Below are 22,039 nucleotides of genomic sequence, written 5' to 3'. Positions count from 1 at the left end.
TCCATTGCTTTGCTAAAACACTATGACCAAGGCAATGACTAGAAGAGCTTATGTGAGCTAACAGCTCCAGAGAGCTAAGAGTCCTTGATGGCAAAATGAAGGCATCTGAAGGCAGGAACAGGAAGCTGATGGTCTATATCTTGAACCACAAGCAGAGTGGATAAACTGGAAATGGTATGAGTCAACCTTCCCAAACAGTGACACCAACCGAGGGCCAGGCATTCTAATACCTAAGACTCTGGGCGACATTTCTCATTTAAACTGTCACAACGGTGAGTAAGGAATGGCCAGAATGTTCTATAGGCATACTTGATGAAAAAGCATGTTGCAAAATTTAATGCACAGGATTATCTGCCAAGTCAGTGTGTACTGGTTCATATTTGAGGTGCATGAAGTCCTATTTGTGAGGTATCTAGTCCCTAAGAAATAGAAACGAATAAGTTACACAGATAACCTTAAGAGCCAATGCAGCAAGTCCTCACATGCTAAGAAGACATAAAAAGCCCCTCATGTGGTGTCCAATGAAGTAACAGAGTCACTGTACTTACTTGCAGAAGTGTCCCATGAATATGGTTTTGTCGGAAACACTGGTCAGTGCTGTTGGGGAGTGAGTCCAGCAGAGCATGGAGGGTACTTGGTATCTGGTCTATCGTAATGAAGGGGACCAATGCACGAGCTGCCATTTCACGGGAGCGGTAAAAAGGTGAGCGACCACACCTGCGAAAAACATAATACAGTGTCATCCAATGCTTGTTTCCACATCTGTATCTTTGTATATGTCTCTTTACAGGATTAGTAAATCATTGGAAATGACTGTTCATATATTTTCCTTACCCAAATGATGTTTTTCTTTGTATTTGTATAAGTTTCACAGTTCACATTGTTTTTGGTAAAAATAACACTAATACATATAATTCTATCACAGGAAAAAAAAGATAACAGCTGATAGCAAAAATGGTTTGCACCTTAATGATGAACAAATATTAACCAGACACCATGAAGAGCAGAAAGTGCTGTTAAGGGCCATGAACAGACAGACTATCTCTGAGCAGCCTATATGCTGGTTGGAAAGACGAGACACACAAGTGAAACAAGGAGCAAAACCAAGGCAGTGTGGAGAGAAAGATAACCAAGTGATCATGGTGCTGTGGTTACAAGAATGAGAAGAGAAAGACTGGGCGTCAGGAAAGCATGGCTCTAGTTGGTGCCCGAGCCAAGAACAGTAGGAGTTCACAAAGCAAGGGCAGCAAGGCTCAGGAGACATGGAGGGGTTTCTGGATGACTGAGATACTAACACTAAGGCTTAGGAACTGACAGGATGATGGGACAGGCCACACTGAGAAGCACCACAAATGGCAAGCTACATGATACCAAGTTCCTAATAAGAGGGCAAGACATAAACCCCAACTCCTTATCCTCGCCACTGAGCTGATTCAGGTACAGAGTGGGAATTAAGCAATGGACAGCCAGGGACAAGTGGCATTTTGTGATGCTTTCCAGAGCACTGGATAGGCAGGTAGCTAAGGACTTCTAACATTGTAAACACTTAGCTCCCGAGATGCCACAGCCATTTTGCTGAGTGAGACTGTAAAGCTGAGAGAGAGGCTTTGAACACACAGCATAGATTAGAAGAGAAGGCCAATCTGGCAAAGTCTCAGTTTAGTAAGTTCTTCAGTAGACATCTCCAGACTTCATGCTACTTAATCCACTTATAAAAGCAACTCAATTTGCAGCACAGTCTTAGATGCCAAGACAGAAGATCAGAAGGCAGGAGTTCTACCTGATAAAGAGATGGCCCGTTAACTTTCCTTAACCGAAAACGGTATTCTGAGAATTTTTATGTAGTCTGTTGGGGCTATGGCCATGGAGGTAAAGGAGACAGAGGGTTAGTCATGGGAAGAAAGGTTTATAATGTTTCAGAAGTACCACCAAAGTGTACCTTAATGTAAGAATAAAAACAGATGAGGCCCGGAGCTGACCCTGTGCCACAGCCCTCTGTGCCCAGATCCAGCTGGGAGAGAGCCGGTCACGCAGGAGTGCTGACAAACCTGAGAGTGCAGGAGAGTAAAGCCACTGTCAAAGATAGCAAGACCAGCTAACACCAGGATAACCAGATGGCGAGAGGAAAGTACAAGAACATAACCAACAGAAACCAAGGCCACTTGGCATCTTCAGAAACCAGTTCTCCCACCACAGCAAGTCCTGGACACCCCAACACACTGGAAAAGCAAGATTCTGATTTAAAATCACATCTCATGATGACGTTAGAGGATTTTAAAGAGGACACAAATAACTCCCTTTAAGAAATACAGGACAACACAGGTAAACAGGTAGAATGAGCCTGTTTACCTTAAATGAGGAAACACAAAATCCCTTAAAGAATTACAGGAAAAACACAACCAAACAGGTAAAGGAAATGAACAAACCTTCCAGGATCTAAAAATGGAAATAGAAACAATAAAGAAATCACAAATGGAGACAACCCTGGAGACAGAAAACCTAGAAAAGAGATCAGGAATCATAGATGCAAGCATCACCAACAGAATATGAGATAGAAGAGAGAATTGCAGGGGCAGAAGATACCATAGAAATATTGGCACAACAGCTCAAGAAAATGAAAAGCGCAAAAAGATTCTAACCCAAAACATCCAGGAAATCCAGGACACAATGAGAAGATCAAACCTAAGGATAACAGGTATAGAAGAGAGTGAAGACTCCCAACTTAAAGGGCCAGTAAATATCTTCAACAAAATTATAGAAAAAAAACTTCCCTAACTTAAGAAAGAGATGCCCATAAGCATATAGGAAGCCCACATAACTCCAAATAGATTGGACCAGAAAAGAAATTCCTCCTGTCACATAATAGTTAAAACACCAAATGCACTAAACAAAGAAAGAATATTAAAAGCAGTAAGGGGAAAAAGGTCAGGTAACATAAAACGGCAGACCTATCAGAATTGCATCTGACTTCTTACCAGAGACAGTGGAAACAAGAAGATCCCAGGCAGATGTCATACAGAACCTAAGAGAAGACAAATGCCAGCCCACGGTACTATATCCAGCAAAACTCTCCATTACCGTAGATGGAGAAACCAAGATATTCCATGACTAAACCAAATTTACACAATATCTTTCCACAAATAGGATAATAGATGGAAGACTCCAACAAGAAGGGAAGTTACACCCTAGAAAAAGCAAGAAAGTAATCTTTCAACTAACCCAAAAGACACACAAACATAATTCTACTTCTAACGAGAAAAATAATAGGAAACAAGAATCGTTGGTTCCTAATATCACTTAACATCAAAGAATGCAATTCCTTAATAAAAAGACATAGACCAGGAGACTGGATACATAAACAGGACCCAGCATTATGCTGCATATAGGAAACACACCTCAGTGACAAAGACAGACACTTCCTCAGAGTAAGAGGCTGGGAAAAAAGTTTCCAAGCAAATGGTCCCAAGAAACAAGCAAGAGTAGCCATTTTACTATCAAATAAAATAAACATACTTTCAACGAAAAGTTATGAGAAAAGATCAGAAAATACTTCATACTGGTCAAAGGAAAAATCTACCAAGATGAACTCTCAATTCTGAACATCTATGCTCCAAATGCAAGGATACCTATATTCATAAAAGAAACTTTACAAAAGCTCAAAGCACACATTGCACCTCACACAATAATAATGGGAGACTTCAAAACCTCACTCTCATCAATGGACAATCAGAAACAGAAACTAAACAGAGACACAGAGAAATTAACAAAAGTTATGAACCAAATGGATTTAACAGATATCTATAGAACATTTCATCCTAAAACAAAAGAATATACCTTCTTCTCAGTACCTCATGCTACCTTCTCTAAAATTAATCATGTAATCAGTCATAAAACAGGTCTCAATAGATGCAAAATGATTGAAATAATCCTATGAATCCTATCAGATTACCAAGAACTAAGACTGGTCTTCAATAACAACAAAAATGACAGTATCCAAATTGACAAAATCAGAAATGAAAAGGAAAATATAACAACAGAAACTGAGGAAATAAAAAAAAAAAAAAAAAAAGCCCATAACATCCTACTATAAAAGCCTATACTTAACCTAACTGGAAAATCTGGATAAAATGGACAATTTTCTAGACCGATATCAGGTAGGAAAGTTAAATCAGTATCAGATAAACCATCTAAACAGTGCTATAATCTGTAAAGAAATGAAGCAGCCAATAAAAGTGTCCCAACCAAAAAAAGTACAGGACCAGATGGGTTTACTGCTGAATACAATCAGACCTTCATAGAAGACCTAATACAAATAAATATTCTATAAACTATTCCACAAAACAGAAACAGAAGGAACACTATCCAATTTATTCTATGAAGCCACAATTATACTTACACCTAAACTACACAAAGACCCAACAAAAAAGGAGAACTTCAGACTTCCCTTCTAAATATTAATGCTAAAATACTCAGTAATAAGATTCTTGCAAACTGAATCCAAGAACACATCAAAACAATCATCTATCATGATCAAATAGGCTTCATCCCAGAGATGCATGGATGGTTCAATATACAGAAATCCATTAATGTAATCTACTATATAAACAAACTAAAAAAAAAAAACCAATGAAAACACACATGATCATTTCATTAGATGCTGAGAAAGCATTTGACAAAATTCAATACCCCTTCATGATAAAAGTCTTGGAAAGATCAGTAATTCAAGGGCCATACCTAAACATAGTAAAAGCAATATACAGCAAAGCAGTAGCCAACATCAAACTAAATGGAGAGAAACTTGAAGCAATCCCACTAAAATCAGGACTAGACAAGACCACTCTCTCCCTACTTAGTCAATATAGTACTCGAAGCCTTAGCAAGAGCAATTAGATAACAAAAGGAGGTCAAAGGGATATAAATTGGAAAGGAAGAAGTCAAAATATCACTTTTTGAAGATGATATGATAGTATACTTAAGTGACCCCTAAAAATTCCACCAGAGAACTCCTGAACCTGATAAACAACTTCAGTAAAGTGGCTGGATATAAAGTTAAGTCAAACAAATCAGTAGCCTTCTTCTACTCAAAGGACAAACAGGCTGAGAAAGAAATGAGGGAAACAACACCCTTCACAATAGTTACAAATAGTTATAAAATACGTTGGGGTGACTCTAACCAAGCAAGTGAAAGATCTGTATGACAAGAACTTCAATCCTCTTCAGAAAGAAATTGAAGAAGATCTCAGAAGATGGAAAGACCTCCCATGCTCATGGATTGGCAGGATTAATATAGTAAAAATGGCCATCCCACCAAAGGAAATCTACAGATTTAATGCAATCTCCATCAAAATTCCAACTCAATTCTTCATAGAGTTAAAAAGAGAAATTTGCAAATTCATTTGGAATAACCAAAAACCCAGGATAGCGAAAACTATCCTCAACAATAAAAGGACTTCAGGGGGAATCACTATCCCTGAACTCAAGCAGTATTACAGAGCAATAGTCATAAAAACTGCATGGTTTTGGTACAGAGACAGACAGATAGACCAGTGGAATAGAATGAAGACCCAGAAATGAACCTACACACCTATGGTCACTTGAATTTTGACAAAGGAGCCAAAACAAACCAATGGAAAAAAAGATAGCATTTTCAGCAAATGGTGCTAGTTCAACTGGAGGCCAGCATGTAGAAGAATGCAGATCGATCCATGCTTATCACCCTGTACAAAGCTTAAGTCCAAGTGGATCAAGGACCTCCACATCAAACCAGATACACTCAAACTAATAGAAGAAAAAGTGGGGAAGAATCTCGAACATATGGGCACTGGAGAAAATTTCCTGAACAGAACACCAATGGCTTATGCTCTAAGGTCAAGAATTGACAAGTGGGATCTCATAAAACTGCAAAGCTTCTGTAAGGCAAAGGACACTATCATTAGGACAAAATGGCAGCCAACAGACTGGGAAAAGATCATTACCAATTCTACAACTGATAGAGGGTTAATATCCAAAATATACAAAGAACTCATGAAATTATGCTCCAGAGAGCCAAATAATCCTATTAAAAAATGGGGCACAGAGCTAAAGAATTCCCAACTGAGGAATATCGAATGGCTGAGAAGCACCTAAACAAATGTTCAACATCCTTAGTCATCAGGGAAATGCAAATCAAAACAACCCTGAGATTCCACCTCATACCAGTGAGAATGGCTAAGATCAAAAACTCAAGCAACAGTAGATGCTGGCGAGGATGTGGAGAAAGAGGAACACTCCTCCATTGTTGGTGGGATTGCAGATTGGTACAACCATTCTAGAAATCAGTCTGGAGGTTCCTCAGAAAATTGGACATTGCACTACCTGAGGACCCAGCTATACCACTCCTGGGCATATACCCAAAAGATGCTCCAACATACAACAAAGACACATGCTCCACTATGTTCATAGCAGCCTTATTTATAATAGCCAGAAGCTGGAAAGAACCCAGGTGCCCTTCAACAGAGGAATGGATACAGAAAATGTGGTACATCTACACAATGGAGTACTACTCAGCTATTAAAAACAATGACTTCATGAAATTCATAGGCAAATGGATGGAACTAGAAAATATCATCCTGAATGAGGTAACCCAATCACAGAAAAACAAACATGGTATGCACTCATTGGTAAGTGGATATTACCCTAAATGCTCAAATTACCCAAGATGCACAGATCATATGGAACTCAAGGATGACTAAAATGGGAATGCTTCACTCCTTCTTTAAAAGAGCAACAAAAATATCCATAGGATGGGATAGGGAGGCAGAGTTTAGAGCAGAGACTGAAGGAACGGCCATTCAGAGCTTGTCCCACATGTGGCCCATACATATACAGTCACCAAAAGTAGATACCATAGATAAAGCTAAGAAGTGCATGCTGACAGGACCCGGATATAGATCTCTCCTGAGAGACATAGCCAGAACATATCAAATACAGAGGCAAATGTCAGCAGCAAACCACTGAACTGAGAATGGGACCCCTGTTGGAGGAATTAGAGAAAGGACTGAAAGAGCTGAAGGGGCTTGCAACTCCATAAGAACAACAATGCCAACCAACCAGAGCTTCCAGGGACTAAGTCACTACCCAAAGACTATACATGGATTGCCCCAGGGCCCCAACTGCATAGGTAGCAGTAAATAGCCTTGTTGGGGCACCAGTGGAATGGAAAGCCCTTGGTCCGGCCAAGGCTGGACCCCCAGTGTAGGGAATTGTTGGGAGGGGTTAATGGGGGGGGATGGGGAGGGGGAGGGGCTAGGTGGCTGATGGACAGAAAACTGGGAAAGGGAATAACATTTGACATGTAAATAAGAAATAGCCAATTTAATAAAAATGGAAGAAAAAAAGTGCATGATGACAGGAGCCTGATATAGCTGTTTCCTGAGAGGCTCTGCCAGACAAATACAGAGCCTGACAAATACAGAGGTGGATGCTCACTGAGAACACGGTCCCAATGAAGGAGTTAGGGAAAGGACTGAAGGAGCTGAAGAGGTTTGCAATCCCATAAGAAAAACAACACCAACCAACCAGATGCCCCCAGACCTCCCAGGGATGAAATCACCATCCCAAGAGTACACAGGGATGAACCTATGGCTCCATCTGCATATGCAGCAGAGGATGGCCTTGTTCGGACATCATTTGGAGGAGAGGCCCTTGGTCCTGTCAAGGCTCAATACATTTTACTGTTTTTGCCAATTACGATTAAATGTTCAATTGTTTCAAAGGAAAATAAGTGAAAAACTGGGTAAGTTATCAGAACCCTAGATTAAAGCCATAAGGAATGAATTCCAATATAAAATGCTAAGGCCCTCGAATAAGTTCTTCCTGGTGTCCAGTCTGTGTTGTGCACAGATGGGCTGACCATGGTTTCCACTTAACTTCTACTCTTTCTCTCCTCTATCAACCTGTGTTCCAATATACCCCTGATGAAATTTTAAACCGGGGGGTGGGGGAATGCCAGAGTGGGGAGGTGGGAAGGAGTGGGTGGTTTGGTGTGGACGCACCCTCATAGAAGCAGAGGGAGGGAAGATGGAAAAGGGTATAACATTTAAAATATAAATAAAAAATGCAATTAAAAGAACAGAATGAAAAAGACCCCTTTGGGGAAGAAAAAAAAACCAGATGAACATCTCTTTCTGGGGCTAGAGAGATGGCCCACTTAAGAGAATCAACCACAAAGCTTTCCTCTTAACTTTCATATTTACCATGCTGTGTGTACGAGTGCAGCCACCACCTCCCACCCCACCCCCCCATTTAAAATTTCATCAGGGGTGTATTGGAACACAGGTTGATAGAGGAGAGAAAGAGTAGAAGTTAAGTGGAAACCATGGTCAGCCTATCTGTGCACAACACAGACTGGACACACAGGAAGAACATTCGAGGCCTTAGCAGGTACCTGTGAATTCATTCCTTTATGGCTTTAACTAGGTTCTGACAACTTACCCAGTTTTTCACTTATTTTCCTTTGAAACAATTGAATGTTTAATCTGTAATTGGCAAAGACAGTAAAATGTTTGTTTTTGCCTATGAGGACAGAAAAGTTCATTCAACAAAGAAAAGAATATTTTGAAAATGCTCTGCAATCTAATTAGCAAATGATTTCACTCTGCACAGCTGCTGTTTTGAAGCTTCCCAGTATGTCTCCTACCCAGCCCCAACTCACACCCTGTGTTACAATGTTTTATGTTACCAAAAGGGACATTATTTATAAATGTTTCTTTTTAATTAGAAATAAATGATTACAGATATTTAGTTTCTAATTAGCAGCAACTCAGCAACTTTACACTAACTAATGGCCCTCCCTCTGCTCCATACCTTTTCCAAATGGTGGTTTCCCAAAAGAAACTGACATTTATATAGGGAAAAGAATGAAAAGTAGGAAAATTCCAGAATGTTCTGCTTTCCATACCCTGCTGTTTTAGGTACTTAATAAACTCATACCATTAGATTAACAAGCAGAACTAAAATTATACTAAAAAAGTAATGCATGTTTAGTGTGCATGCTAGTTCATGCTTTTGATCCCAACAATCTAGGAGGAAGAGATCATTATATAAAGCCAGTCTGCTCTATAGAGCAAGTTACCAAGCTTGTTCCTCAGCTCTGCATGGTGGAAGGAAAGAACTGACTTTTACACATGTGCTATGGCATGTATGTACTGAAATCCATATATACTCAAAAAATAAATAAATGTAATTTAAAAAAATTTAAGCAATGCAATTGCTAAAGATGGATATTTATAAAGTAAAATTTAATTAATAGCATTTATCATAAAACAATAATCAAAGGTAATTTTACACTCTTCTAGTGTAAACTATATAAACAGGAAATTAGATTACAGTTAAAAACACGTATTTGTACATGTATATACACACATACAAACATTAAGCAAAAATACACTTGCAGGTTTGTTTTGACATTTGTTGGGGACAAGGAATGGAATGTGTTAAGAAAATTTCGGCCAGATGTGGTGGTGCACGCCTTTAATCCCTGCATTTGGGAGGCAGAGGCAGGCAGATCTCTTTGAGTTAAAGGCTAGCCTGGTCTACAGAGTCAGTTCCAGGACAGCCAGAGCTACACAAAGAAACCCTGCCTCCAAAACAAACAAACAATAAACAAACAAACAAATAGAACCGAGGGGCTATTAAAATAGAAAACCACAGAGGCGGTTTCTCATTACACTTTGAACACTAAAGTTCATGACTCAGATAGGTCACAAAATCTCCCCTCACTAAACTTGCTCATAAATACCAAGCAACTGTGGTCTGCTTTCCATACAGCTTAGTGTCTGCTCTTGGGAAATGGTGCTCACTAATGACTGAGACAATCCTACCTTCCAGGGGATCTGAAGGATAGGGGAGAAGCAGTAGGGTCCCATTACACTACTGAAACAAATCTTCACTCCTGCTTCATTTGTAATGCCTTTGGAGTGCGCTTTGATCACGGGACCCTTAGGGAACATCTTTCTTTCCATCTGAATTCTAATAGAATGTGAGCTCTCTAATCAACCTTGCTGCACCACCTCTGGTCAGAACCATGGCTTTCATCAGGTGCGGTTACTGTAAGTGCAGACAGGATGCATCTCACTTTCCCTTCCTTCCCACAGCAGCCCCTGGCCACTACCTTGTCTACAATGACATTGGGATCAGAAACTTGAGAGCATACAGGACAGGAACTAAGAGCATGTTCTGGAATCTAGCATACCTCAGTGTAGATTCAAGTACTCTCACTGTGATGGTTTGCATATGCTTGGCCCAGGGAGTGGCACTATTTATTAGAAGGTGTGGCCTTGTTGGAGGAGGTGTGTCATGGGGCGGGAGTGGGGTGGTGGAGACCCTCCTCCTAGCTGCCTGGGGATGCTCAGTCTGTTCCTGGCTCCCTTTGGATAAAGATGTAGAACTCAGCTTCCCCTGCACCATGCCTGCCTGGATGCTGTGATGCTCCTGCCTTGAGGATAATGGACTGAACCTCTGAACCTGTAAAGCAGCCCCAATTAAATGTTGTCCTTTATAAGACTTACATTGATCATGGAGTCTGTTCACAGCAGTAAGATCCTAACTAAGACACTCACTAATGTGGGTCTTGGGGAAAGCCAACACATTTTCTAAGATTTACTTGCCTTTTATGGTAGTGAGCTTAAAGGAGATTGGGAACGGAGAGCACAGTGCCTACCAGATGAGTGGTGAGCAGTTATTATAATCTGATATGTAATGTCACTTGAAATCTTAAAGCTTCTGTGAACAAATAGACTCTCTGTTTTTCTTCAGTCTTCTCTGTGTCAAAACAGGAAACAGAGCCTTGCCTGTACCAAACATCCTTCGTGTGCTCACAGAGCCCACCCTTCACTCTCTCTCCAAATAAGTTGCAAAGCAGAGAAGATGCTTCAGTCTCTCTAGGCCAACCGACTGGTCTCACATCTTTATTCTCCAGGTCTAGAGTTCAAATTTATGTTCTGTCCACTCTGCCGCTATTATACCAAAGATGTTTTCCATTGAATGGTGTTCCAAATCTTGCCTTCAGAAAAATAATCCTGAGTGGGTAAATATGCATGTAGAGGAGAGAGAAATACTTAAAGAAAGTCTGCATCCAATAAATGTAAAATTCTATACATTGGTGAATGTTGTCTTCACATTCTCAAAGCATTCAGTGATGGTCCAGGTTATCAGGTTCTCTCTAGACCCCTAAACCTGTTTCTAACTCACCAAAGGATGTACTGCCAAGGGCACTGGCCTTTTCCTGCCCACTCACACTAGTAGCTAGAACTTAACAACAGCACTTACACCCAACTCAGCTCATCATGGGTTTCTCCATTCAAATATAGCAAATATAAATAGATCAGGACTCTTGGAGTTTTGGAGTTAAATTGAAAAAAAAAATCCTTCCTTTAGATTAATGAGAGAGGAATAATAGTAGATTCTTGCTAAGCTAAAAACTGCAGACTGTCAGGTCTGATGAGCAAAACAAATAAAAAATATCCTGTATCTGCAGGTAAAATGGGCAATTCTATGTAATTACCTGTGACTGATATATCAAAAGCTTATGAAGAAGCACTGACACTAACAAGCCCCAGTGGAGCACTAGAGGACTATAATGTGCCCCAGTGCTTGGGATAGGGCCAACGCAGACCCAAGCCTGGGCCTTGGAAGACACATCACTCTGCAGTCACCAGCTCTCTGCTGCCCTGTTACCAGGCCTAACCCAGTTGCTAAGTTTTAAATTAAAATGGCAGCTGCACATCCCTTCAGCAGCCCCTAGTCACATTATGTGGCAAAGACACACCAGTGCAGAGGTGACAGTGGTGGCAGCTAGCGTGCACACCGTTCCTTTCAGCGCTGGGCAAATGACATGAACAAGCTCCCCCAGGAGAAGGCTGGAAGGGAGTGTGCAGGATTTCTGTCGGAAAAGTTCTGCCACAGTGCGCTTTTATTCCTCAGAACTGCAGCCACTTCTTCAATATGAAGAGACGCCTGGCTTTTAAACGCTAACTCCCAGTCCCCTGCTCTTACAAAGATAATCGAATATAATCTTCATATTCATCTGAAATTTTATTTGAACTGTTCGTCACTTTTTGCCAATAATGAATAACATTTGAAACTAAAGTTTTGAGATTCCAATCAAATGTTTTAGACAGCTGGGAAGAAGATTTTCTCTGTAATACTGACACACAATTTCCCTTAGTAATAACGCTCTCCCAACTTGAGAAGAATGCTTTATAAGAATGCCCACACAGGGGTTGGGGATTTAGCTCAGTGGTAGAGAAGGCCCTGGGTTTGGTCCCCAGCTCCGAAAAAAAGAACCAAAAAAAAAAAAAAAAAGAATGTCCACACAAAGACACTGGGCACCTCACACCTAGAGATTTAAGGAAGATAATTTCAGTCTTACACAAAATAAAAATGAAGTGCTCTAAATATCTAAAGATGCAATGTGGGCTGTCTCCCACCGCTCTGTTTGGGAGCTCAGCTCTAAATGGGAGCAGTGAGCTGCAGCTGGCTCTGGCTCTGGCTCTGGCTCTGGCTCTGGCTCTGGCTCTGGCTCTGGCTCTGGCTCTGGCTCTGGCTCTGGCTCTGGCTCTGGCTCTGGCTCTGGCTCTGGCTCTGGCGTGCTCCTACAACTGGAAAGGCACCTCCAGCTCCACCTTGGAGCTTGCGGGCGAGGGACTGAGGATGCTGTAGACTGAGTCAAGGACTACACAGTCCCATCATAGGCAAAGCTTTTCCCGATTGCCATGCTGTCTACGGGGACTAGAAAAAGGTGCCCTCAGACTCTTTGGCGGATCTGCACATAGCACCTGGTCTCAGGGTATCTCCCTTTCTTGCAAGTAGTAGATCGGTGTGGAAGTCAGATAACAGGCTGGCTCTCCTTACGTGTTATATTGCCAGGAGTTCTAGTTCTCAAAGTGACTTAAACCACTTAGAACTCACAGCATCAATGTGGGAGACAGGGTCTGTGCTTACAGCGAATAACTTTCCAGGTCATTCTAAGAGATAAGGAACAGCCAGAGGACGGGCCAGGAGGGGTTTAACAACTGGACTGTAAAAAAGATTAAAAAAGAAAAAAAGATTAAAAGAGAAAAAAAAAAAAAGAATATTGGACCAAGCTCAATAAAATAAACGCAACCCCCCAAAACAACAATAACAACAACAACAACAACAACAACAACAACAACAACAACAACAACAAAGACACTACAGAAAGGTACCGAGAGTTTGCCCTCTTCTTTTTACCTTAGGCATGTATCTGGGAGTAGATGTAGAAAGAACTGTGTTTATTTTTATTTAAGAAAAAAGATTTCACATATTCTTAAACCTAATAGTTTCCTATTAGTAAATCAACATATTAAAAACAATTCTGACATCCAAAGTACCCTAAAACTAGACTGGCTAGAGAAGTCATGGCTGCCTAATAAGCTTTTTTTAACCGACTTAACTTTCTGAGTGCCTATTACAAACATCTAAAAAGATATGATTAGGCTAAGTACAAAAGTGACTTCAGTTTTTAGTGTTAAAATTTGCTGTGTGATAGAGAAATACATTCTCTTAAAGAAATACTTTTCATTGTTTTTCTAAATTATGTATGTCTATATACATGAATGTAGAGATCAAAGGAATGGATCCCTTAGAGCTGGAGTAACAAGTGCTGGAATCAAACTCCAGTCCTCTAAAAGATCAATATACACTCTCAACCCCTGGACCATTTCTCTCGACCCTGAGGGATACATTTTTAATAATTGTGGATAAGTTTTATAATATTTTAATATACATTTCTTGTTTTTAAAAACTAATACCTTATTAATTTATATTTGTTTCATGTTTATTTTATACTATAGAAAAGATGTTAGACAAAGAGCAGATTTGAGTGATTTTCTTTTCTTCTTTTCATGGTTCCATGTGGAAAGGTTTACTTAGAGAAGAGCAGGAGGGGAGTAAAGGTTGGCCATGAGTGTGTGGAGGGAAGGGGCAGGGGAATGGGAAGAGAAAGGACAAGGGGAAGTAGATGAGAGCAAGAAAACAAGAGCAAGAGGAGTGATTTTCTTATATAATTCAAACTGAGTGGTAAAGTAGGAGAGATAGCGCTCCATGTCAACAGTGAACTAGCCGAAAACTGCTGATGGACACATGGTGAGTGACGGCTCTAGAAGCTGTGCAGAGGAATGGATAGCCGCAGTAAGTAAGGAACCAGCACAGCTGCCTTCGAGGGTTTATGGTGACCAGTTTACTGTAGTCATGGATGCTGAGTCATAACCGCATGAGAAGTTGCAAAAGACCTGAACATGGCCCAGCCAATGCTTGTCTGGCCTTGGAAGCTCATCAGAAAGGTGAGCTCTCAGTAAGTATTTTGCGCAAAACAGTGACTCTGTGATGGAAAGTGGATTGTATGTGTAACTAGTGTCACTGTGCATGGTAACCCGGCTCTGTGGCTGACGCAAAGCTGCTCCAGGGCACTTCCTCAAGCAAATCACGCAGAGACAGTCATGGAGGGGTAGTAGCTGTCCCACTGGCTGATCAACCACAGCCTTCTGAATTCCAGTGGAACCCTGACATCTGAGAAGTATGTCGCCCAGCAGAGGACAGGCAAACCCTGACACCTGACAAGTGTGTCGCCCAGCAGAGGACAGGTACCAGAAACTGCAACTAAGGGCCCAATTCTCCAACAACCCTGACCACAGATCACAACCAGTGCTTCAAAGTCAAATAAATTGGCAAAACCGGTAAAAAAGTTTTGCCTCATCTGCTGACTTCTTGCCAACCAACTACCACTTCTCCCAGGAAGACTCGAGAGGAACTTCTAGAATCTTTTTGTGCTTCCACAGCCAGCAGGATGCAGAAAGTGCTCTCCAAGAGTTCATCAAATCCTGAAGCTTTTATGCTACAGGAAAAATATACTTATCGGCAAAATTGTGTTGATCATAATAGTTCCTATTCTGATTACTCAACCTAATTATGACTTAAAATTCAGTCTGGAACTAAAATTCCTTTTGCACCAAACTAATAAAATTAACATAAGTTATGCATTGAGTGTTCCACACAACAGCTTAATACTTTTAAATGTAAATAGCTTGATTAATTTCCCCTTATGACAAGAATTTGTTATATTTCTGAAAGATTCCAATGCTCTTGACTTATTTCATTGCTTAATCTCATAACAATACTGATGCTGATAATAAAAAGTTTATGCCTAGTACTAACTTCATTCAACTTTACTCTAGTGAGGGCCAGTTAGTTCTCTTGGGCTTGGGCTTCTGTCAGACTTGAAAACAAATGGTCAGTGTTTTCTACACAGAAAAGCCCTTCGTTAACTCTATTGTCATTAAAGCACCTCTCACCCCTCCCAAGACCACAACAACCTCACGACTCTAAATCATCTGGATTCTCTAAAATCTGGTTAATTATTTTGCCTTACAGAGGGCTAAATGAATCTGCCTCATAATAACAACTAAATGCTACTGCAGAGAAAAGATAGAGCATTTCTTTTAATGGTCATTACCCTACAGAGATTGCAGTTTGTTTCTGTTAAAGCTAATTAATGCCCCCAAATAACCTTCCTTTTATTTCCTAGCAACAATTCAAACTAAAATCAAGAAGAACGAACCTTTAAAAAACAAAAAGCACATGGAAATGCTTGAAAAGTTCCAAAAAGTTTCGCTATTTTGGCCTAGAAAAATGGTACAACACAGGAAAGGTTATTGAGATGTTAGCAAGAATTTGTCTCCAAGAAAATGAATGAAAATGGGTCACATTCCAATAGACCGCAGTACTCCCAGCCCTTTATAAGCACACCCAGGAAAGGCTTCACATTGCTTTTGCTTGCCCCCAAACCCACACTTAGACTATAGTGCACAACAGTGAGAAGGTACTTCCTTTGGTATAATCGGACTCTTTCTTGCTGCAATTTAATTTTGCTTTTCTGCTTCTAAATGCAGAGAAATAAATTAATTTATGCCTAAAAACCTAGCAACCCAACTCAATAAAAATGGAGTCAAAGCTCTGAACAGACATTCAGAAAGGGGAAGTGAGCACACGCGAAGGTCCTCAGCCTATTGAGTTACTTGGGAAACTCAAAGGACACTCATTATATGCGTGCATACAAATGCGCTTGTGTAACCCGATGTCACATATAATAAGTAATCATCAGTGAAGATAATATCAGTTGTTAATAAATTTTTAAGAATGATCTACCACCACTACACCCTCAATAGAAATTCTAAATGAGAATGGCTGAAATCGCTGAGGCTCGAGAGATGGCTCAGTGGTTCATAACAGTGGCTGTTCTTGCAGAAGAGCCAGGTGGGTTTCCAGCATAGACATGACAGCTTACAGTCCTCTGTAACCCCAGTTCTAGGAGATTGGTCTCCAAGAACAAAAACTCCAAGAACACTAGAAACACATGTGGTGCAATCCATACAAGCAGGGAAGACACTATGGAATATAAACAAGTAAATCTCAAAAACAAACCCCTAAGCATGTGATGTGTACGCCAGACCACACAACTGGAGCTATTACACTTGGCTGGGGGTTGTAAACAGTCAGTCACTGTGGAAACAAGTCGACAGTTTCCTGAAAAACTAAAGTAACCTCCTAAGTCTTTCCATTTCACCCCTGTGTATTTAATCTAGAGAAATGAGAGCTAATATCCACACAAAGACATGGACATGAACGGAAGTTTCTAGCAACTTATCTGTAATAGCTAAATTTTTATATAAAACAAATGTCCATCAAGAGTTTAAAAAGTAAGCAAATTGTGGTAGATAACCTCAGCACCAAATAATAATTATGTAAGTGAAAATCAATTAAATTGCTACTTTTAAATACGCCTTACAAACTACTCAATTTTCAATTCTTTTCAAACTACTCAAACTGTCAATTTTGTTGAAACAGCTTTCATAAACTCATCTGCATCTAGGATGATTTCCCATGTGATTAAGGTAAAACAAGTGTTTCTCTGCACCTTGAGTTGATTAAGCCTTTCTCTAATATCTTAAACAGTCAAAAACTTGACTTTTACCATATCATCCTAAATTTTGGAAAAAGAGAACTCAGAGCAACATCCTATTAATACATTCTAAATGAATACACAGTAAATTGCTGTAAAGTCCAAAGATGATTACACATGTGCATGACGTGGCAGTAAGAAAGAGTATATCCGTGTTCCGGCATACAATCTCAGTGGTGGTCCAGAAGCATGCTGCGTATGCCCCTGTATCACTAAAGTGCTCTAGTGCCTAACTGGACTACTAATTAGAAGGAGAATCTTATCACCCACAAGTCTCTTCCTGAATGGGACCTTAGCTTAATATATTAATTTCATGGAGAGTGCATTTAAGATGGAGGGACATGACAATGAAAACTTCTCATCCTAACACCTAAAGTAGTCAGGCATCTGAGACTATACAGCACTGGAAAGGTATCGATAATTCTCACCACTAGTTTCCATAAAAACAGCCTTTTATAGTCTAAGGGAAAGTAGCATTAAATAAGTAGTATTAAATAATTGAATGTAAACAAAACCAAGAAAGTTCTTAAAATATCCCTTTTTATTTCTACTCCAGTTCAATCAATTCATAAAGGCAGCTTTAACGCAGTATCATTTATTTGCTAGCTTTCTTCTTTGTCTATCAAAAATCAAAAAAATTAGTGTAGAATGTCTGAGTCATTCTTCAATTCTGCCAAGGACATAACCTTTAACCCCAGATTAAAAATAAAGTAGTAAGTATGAAACCTACCATTGCTTGGCTTTGGTACAAAAGCCTAATAAATGTAACATTTCAAAAGAAATCAAAACAAGCTGGACCACTTCCACTCACTTGCATGATCTCATCAATACATTTCTATGGCTTTGGCTACATTTGCTGGTGGAATTCAGCATCACTAGTGTACAGTCTGCATCACAGATTTGTACAAGGCACAGAAACACTCTCTCCTCACTCCTCATTTACTTTAAGCACTTCATTTACTTTCCCAATAGTTATCATGACAAAATCATTAGTCAAAAGAAAGCAAAGAAATCTACTTTTTTTTTTTTTTTAAAAAAAAGAAGTCTCTATAATGTTTCCTAGCCTCTTCTTAGAAAAACACTAAATTTAAATATGGGAAAGATACTGCTAAAGTGACTATTGGTTACCTTCAAATGACGAAAGGGACTAGGGAGGAGAGTGATAGACAGAAACATGGAGGATACAAGAACTATCTTTTTGGATAGTTTAAAAGACAAGGGCTCCACCAGGAATGGTGGTTCTTGGCCAGCCAAGGCTACTGACTCAAAGTAAGACTCTGACTCAAAGGGAAAATAAGTTTTCAAGGTTAAAGAGAGCAAGTGACTCATTAGTTAGAATGAGTATATTTCTCCACCCCTTCCTCCCTTCCTAAAATTCATTACTGTAGTTTTATCATCAGATAACATGTTTATAGGAGTTAAGATTTTTTTGGTTTGACAAATATGACACTCTAGTCCTCAGAAGCTCCTGACACCAGCGCCCCTGGAGGGTGAGTTGAACCAGTTTGCAGTTGTCTTATTGATAAAGGGAAGTCATAGTCCGGGTAGAACCTAACGAGAAAACACAAGATCAGATTCAAGTTTTCTTTATTAATAGTAAGAAAATGTGTCTGGTGGCTTAGCAGTTGTCAGGTCCCACAGATGGCAGCATGTCACTGCACTATTCTTAATCAGTAATGGACACTGCTCGTCCAACTGTGAGGACCGAGTGCTCTCTCTCTTGGCTTATCTGTAGGACAGTGGTTATCATGGTTTAAACAGTTCTTTTAAACACTAGTCTTTTCTAGTCCCAAACTTCTTAATACTTCCAAGGCAGAGGATCTCAACCTATGGGTCACGATCCCTTTGGCAAACCTCTATCTTCAAAAATATCTACATTATGATCCAATTTTGGTACAGTGGTACCAAAATTATAGTTATGAAATAACAATGAAAATAATTTTATGGTCTGGGGGAGTCACTACAACAAGGGGAACTGTACTAAAAGGTTGAAAAAAGCATTAGGAAGATTAAGAACCACTGATCTAACGTGATAGTAGCAAAATGTTCTCTTCATTTCTTGAGTTTCTTAAAGTAATAAATATTCATAGTTCTAGAGTTCTTAAAAGGGTAAACAATTTCTTATATGCAACAGTAGTCAGATTCATATTAAGAATGACCACACAGCCCAATTACATTATATTTCCTACTATGACAAAGCACTGGAACTCTCCAGAAGCAGGCAGTATTTATTTGTTAAGGTGAAATGCCCAAAATATAAAATTTATGAGCATAGCCGTCTCACTCTGCGGCCTCGCCTAGCCTGGAATTGAGCATATAGACCAGGCTGACCTCAAATGCTGAGACATGAGCAGACAGCCCCATACCCAGCCCAGTCACTTTGAAATGTGTAGATCAAGGCTGTCAACAAGAGTTGCCAGGTAGTTTTATTTTTGCTTCAACTGGCCTCTGGCCTCAATGTCTGAATACCCAATTTGTCACTGCTTGGTATTCATGGCTTCAGATATAAGTGCCATTCTATTTCCAGGCAACTTCCTGGCTAACTAAGTTCTGAACCAAAGCACACAAGTCTCACTTGAGGTGAGGAACTAACCGTTCAACCCAGCATTTACCCCTTCTTTCCAGATGGAAGATAGAAACTTTGATTTTTTTCTTCCTTGCCATTAAGCCTTTCTGAACAGAAGGAACCCACTATTCCTTGACCTTTGGGAGTTTTACAAACTTCAGACTGTAGTTCAGAGCACAGACAAGAAACTGTCCAAGAAAAGCACGCCCCAAATGAGCAGGAGATAAACAGGCTGTAAGGAGGTAATTAATGGCAGGGACCTGACTCCCTCACTTGGATCTCTGATAACAATCTAGCATTTTATCAGCAAAGTCTTTTATCTGCAAGGATTCAGTGTGTTCTGCTGCTGGAACTACTTGGGGATGACAAAGACAAGCTTTCATCTTGAAAAGGAAATAGAACTATTTCTTTGAATGGAAAGGAAGAGTCAAAGCTGTAAAAGGCCTCTAGTGATTTCTCTGACAGGAGAGAGGTAAATGAAAAATAGATGTTACTCAAAGCATGGGAGCCAATGCTGGTGGGGAAAAGGCATGGTGGTCCTCTACCAGACCACAAGTGTGAGAATGCCAACATGCTTTCTTTCCCCCCATGCTGCATCATTTGCCAATGTCTTTTAATTATCTTCTTGTTAAAACCAAAGACATAAACTAATGACTTCAGTGTAGTCTGCCTCTCACTGTTTTAGAAGGTATCATAACTACATACTAAATAAATGAGGTCTGTCTGTGAACCCCTGAAGTCTCAGCTCAAGATGAAGCTGGCATCTATGAATATTAGGTGGGCAGTAGACACTGTTTAAGAACATAACTTCCCATAGATTTCCACTAGCCTCAGAGTGAGCTGGTTCTTGCTTGGGTCTGCAACAGCTTAGTAGCACTGCAGAAAGAGTCACTCCTAAGGGAAATGGGGTGGTTACAGGAATAGTAGCTAGTAGCGGAGTGTTCTCTTACTGCCTTCCAAACTCAGTTTACTCCATGGACTGGTTGTGTGTGTGTGTGTGTGGTGGTGGTGGGGGGGGGACGACTCTTACTTAGAATTCAGGAATATTTATCTAAGGTTGAGTCAGAGTAACCACCCATTCTAGAATGCACAGCCTGGTGCTTCCAAATCAAAGCACAGTTGCCTAATAACACTAGCTACCTTTTTCAGGCTCTTGTGCCATCCCATGGAGCTGTCTAGGTTCATATCCGGTACCTTGTGACATCAATGCTTTAGAAAAGAAAGGCACGAAGAAGCTGTTCTATGGGCTGGTTTACAATGCAGAATTCTATCAAGTTGTGGTGTTCTAAAGCTACTCCTTTAGGGACATGCTCAACCAGACAGCAGGATGCACTCCCACCCCCAACCCTCAGGGTCTCACTGTGGGGCCTGGCTGGTCTTACAGAGATCTACCTGCCTCTTTCCCGAGTGCAGGGTTAAAGGTGTGCATCACCACATCCAGCAAGAATTCCATTTCCTTAAAAGTTTCTCTTAATTAGAATTATATGGGTTATAATTAGTATCAAATTAGATTTTGCATGTTTATTATTTTGTCCACCTTCAAATGAAGTTATACCTCAAATTCTGGCTTTGTAGGAAATAATGACTCTTATAGGGGAAAAATGAATGAACAATCCAGTAAGAAACAAGCCAACACCATTCATCTATCACCTACAAGGATGGCTCAAGGGACTCTCTTAGTGTTTTGAAAATATTTCCTGCCTTCTATTTGTAAATTATTTTGTCTGTGTGTACATCTTTCAGTAACAACTCAGCTTTTTCTTGGCTATTAGGATAATTTCCTGGTTTGTATCAGAGCAGATGGCCTTTTCCAGTACATCTGCAGTGATCAAAACTGAGTAGGCTTGCTTACGTGGCAGCGCCTTCTAAGCATAGTGCCTCTTACTGATGCTATGAGTGTTGTGAGAAAGAACACGGGAGGCCCCCTACCCTAGGGGCACCAAACTATGGTTTTGTGATTATTCAGACAAAACTGAATTCAGCCAGTGAAAGACAGAAGTGGGACCCTACATAGAAACATAAAACTGACAAGAAAAGGGGATTCTAACCCATTTCACGGGCTTTACATCAACTAGCTGGTACTGTTAGGGTCCCTCAAGATCATCACCCCAGGTCCCTAGATGCACCTTGGAGCAATGCAACCCATCTACACACCTCACTCATCCACACTGGCCTTTTCCTGGGTAGGTCTAGGAAGACACAGGCAACTAAAACAACGGGATGCACACTGACAGCCATATGACTCTGTTCTAAGACAGCAAAGGGAAGATGAACAGATCCGTATGTAGGAATCATTTGGAAACTTCAAATCCTCAAGTTTTCCTTCATTCTCAGGAAACCAAAATCCAAATGATGTAAGTTTTAACAGAGGAACTCAGGATAACACACACTAAAGTCAGAGGGACACTCCTTATCTATTTCTGGAAGCGTGCATAAGGAGCAGCCCACAAATGTCC

At 40.3% G+C, this 22,039-nt stretch overlaps 1 protein-coding gene across 1 annotated transcript in view; it reads right to left on the bottom strand.

The window, feature by feature from the left end:
• The window catches only part of Thada (THADA armadillo repeat containing), a 307,293-nt gene that overhangs the window by 125,535 nt on the left and 159,719 nt on the right, over window positions 1–22,039 (bottom strand). The window contains exon 28 of the mRNA XM_032908756.1: window positions 549–717. Coding sequence (XP_032764647.1) covers window positions 549–717 — 169 coding nt within the window. The remainder of the gene's footprint in view (window positions 1–548; window positions 718–22,039) is intronic.

Source organism: Rattus rattus, chromosome 7, assembly GCF_011064425.1.
Source record: "Rattus rattus isolate New Zealand chromosome 7, Rrattus_CSIRO_v1, whole genome shotgun sequence".
In the NCBI taxonomy this organism is placed as follows: Eukaryota; Metazoa; Chordata; class Mammalia; order Rodentia; family Muridae; genus Rattus; species Rattus rattus.
Note: the sequence above shows the minus strand (reverse complement) of the source record. Positions and strands in the feature narration are given on the sequence as shown.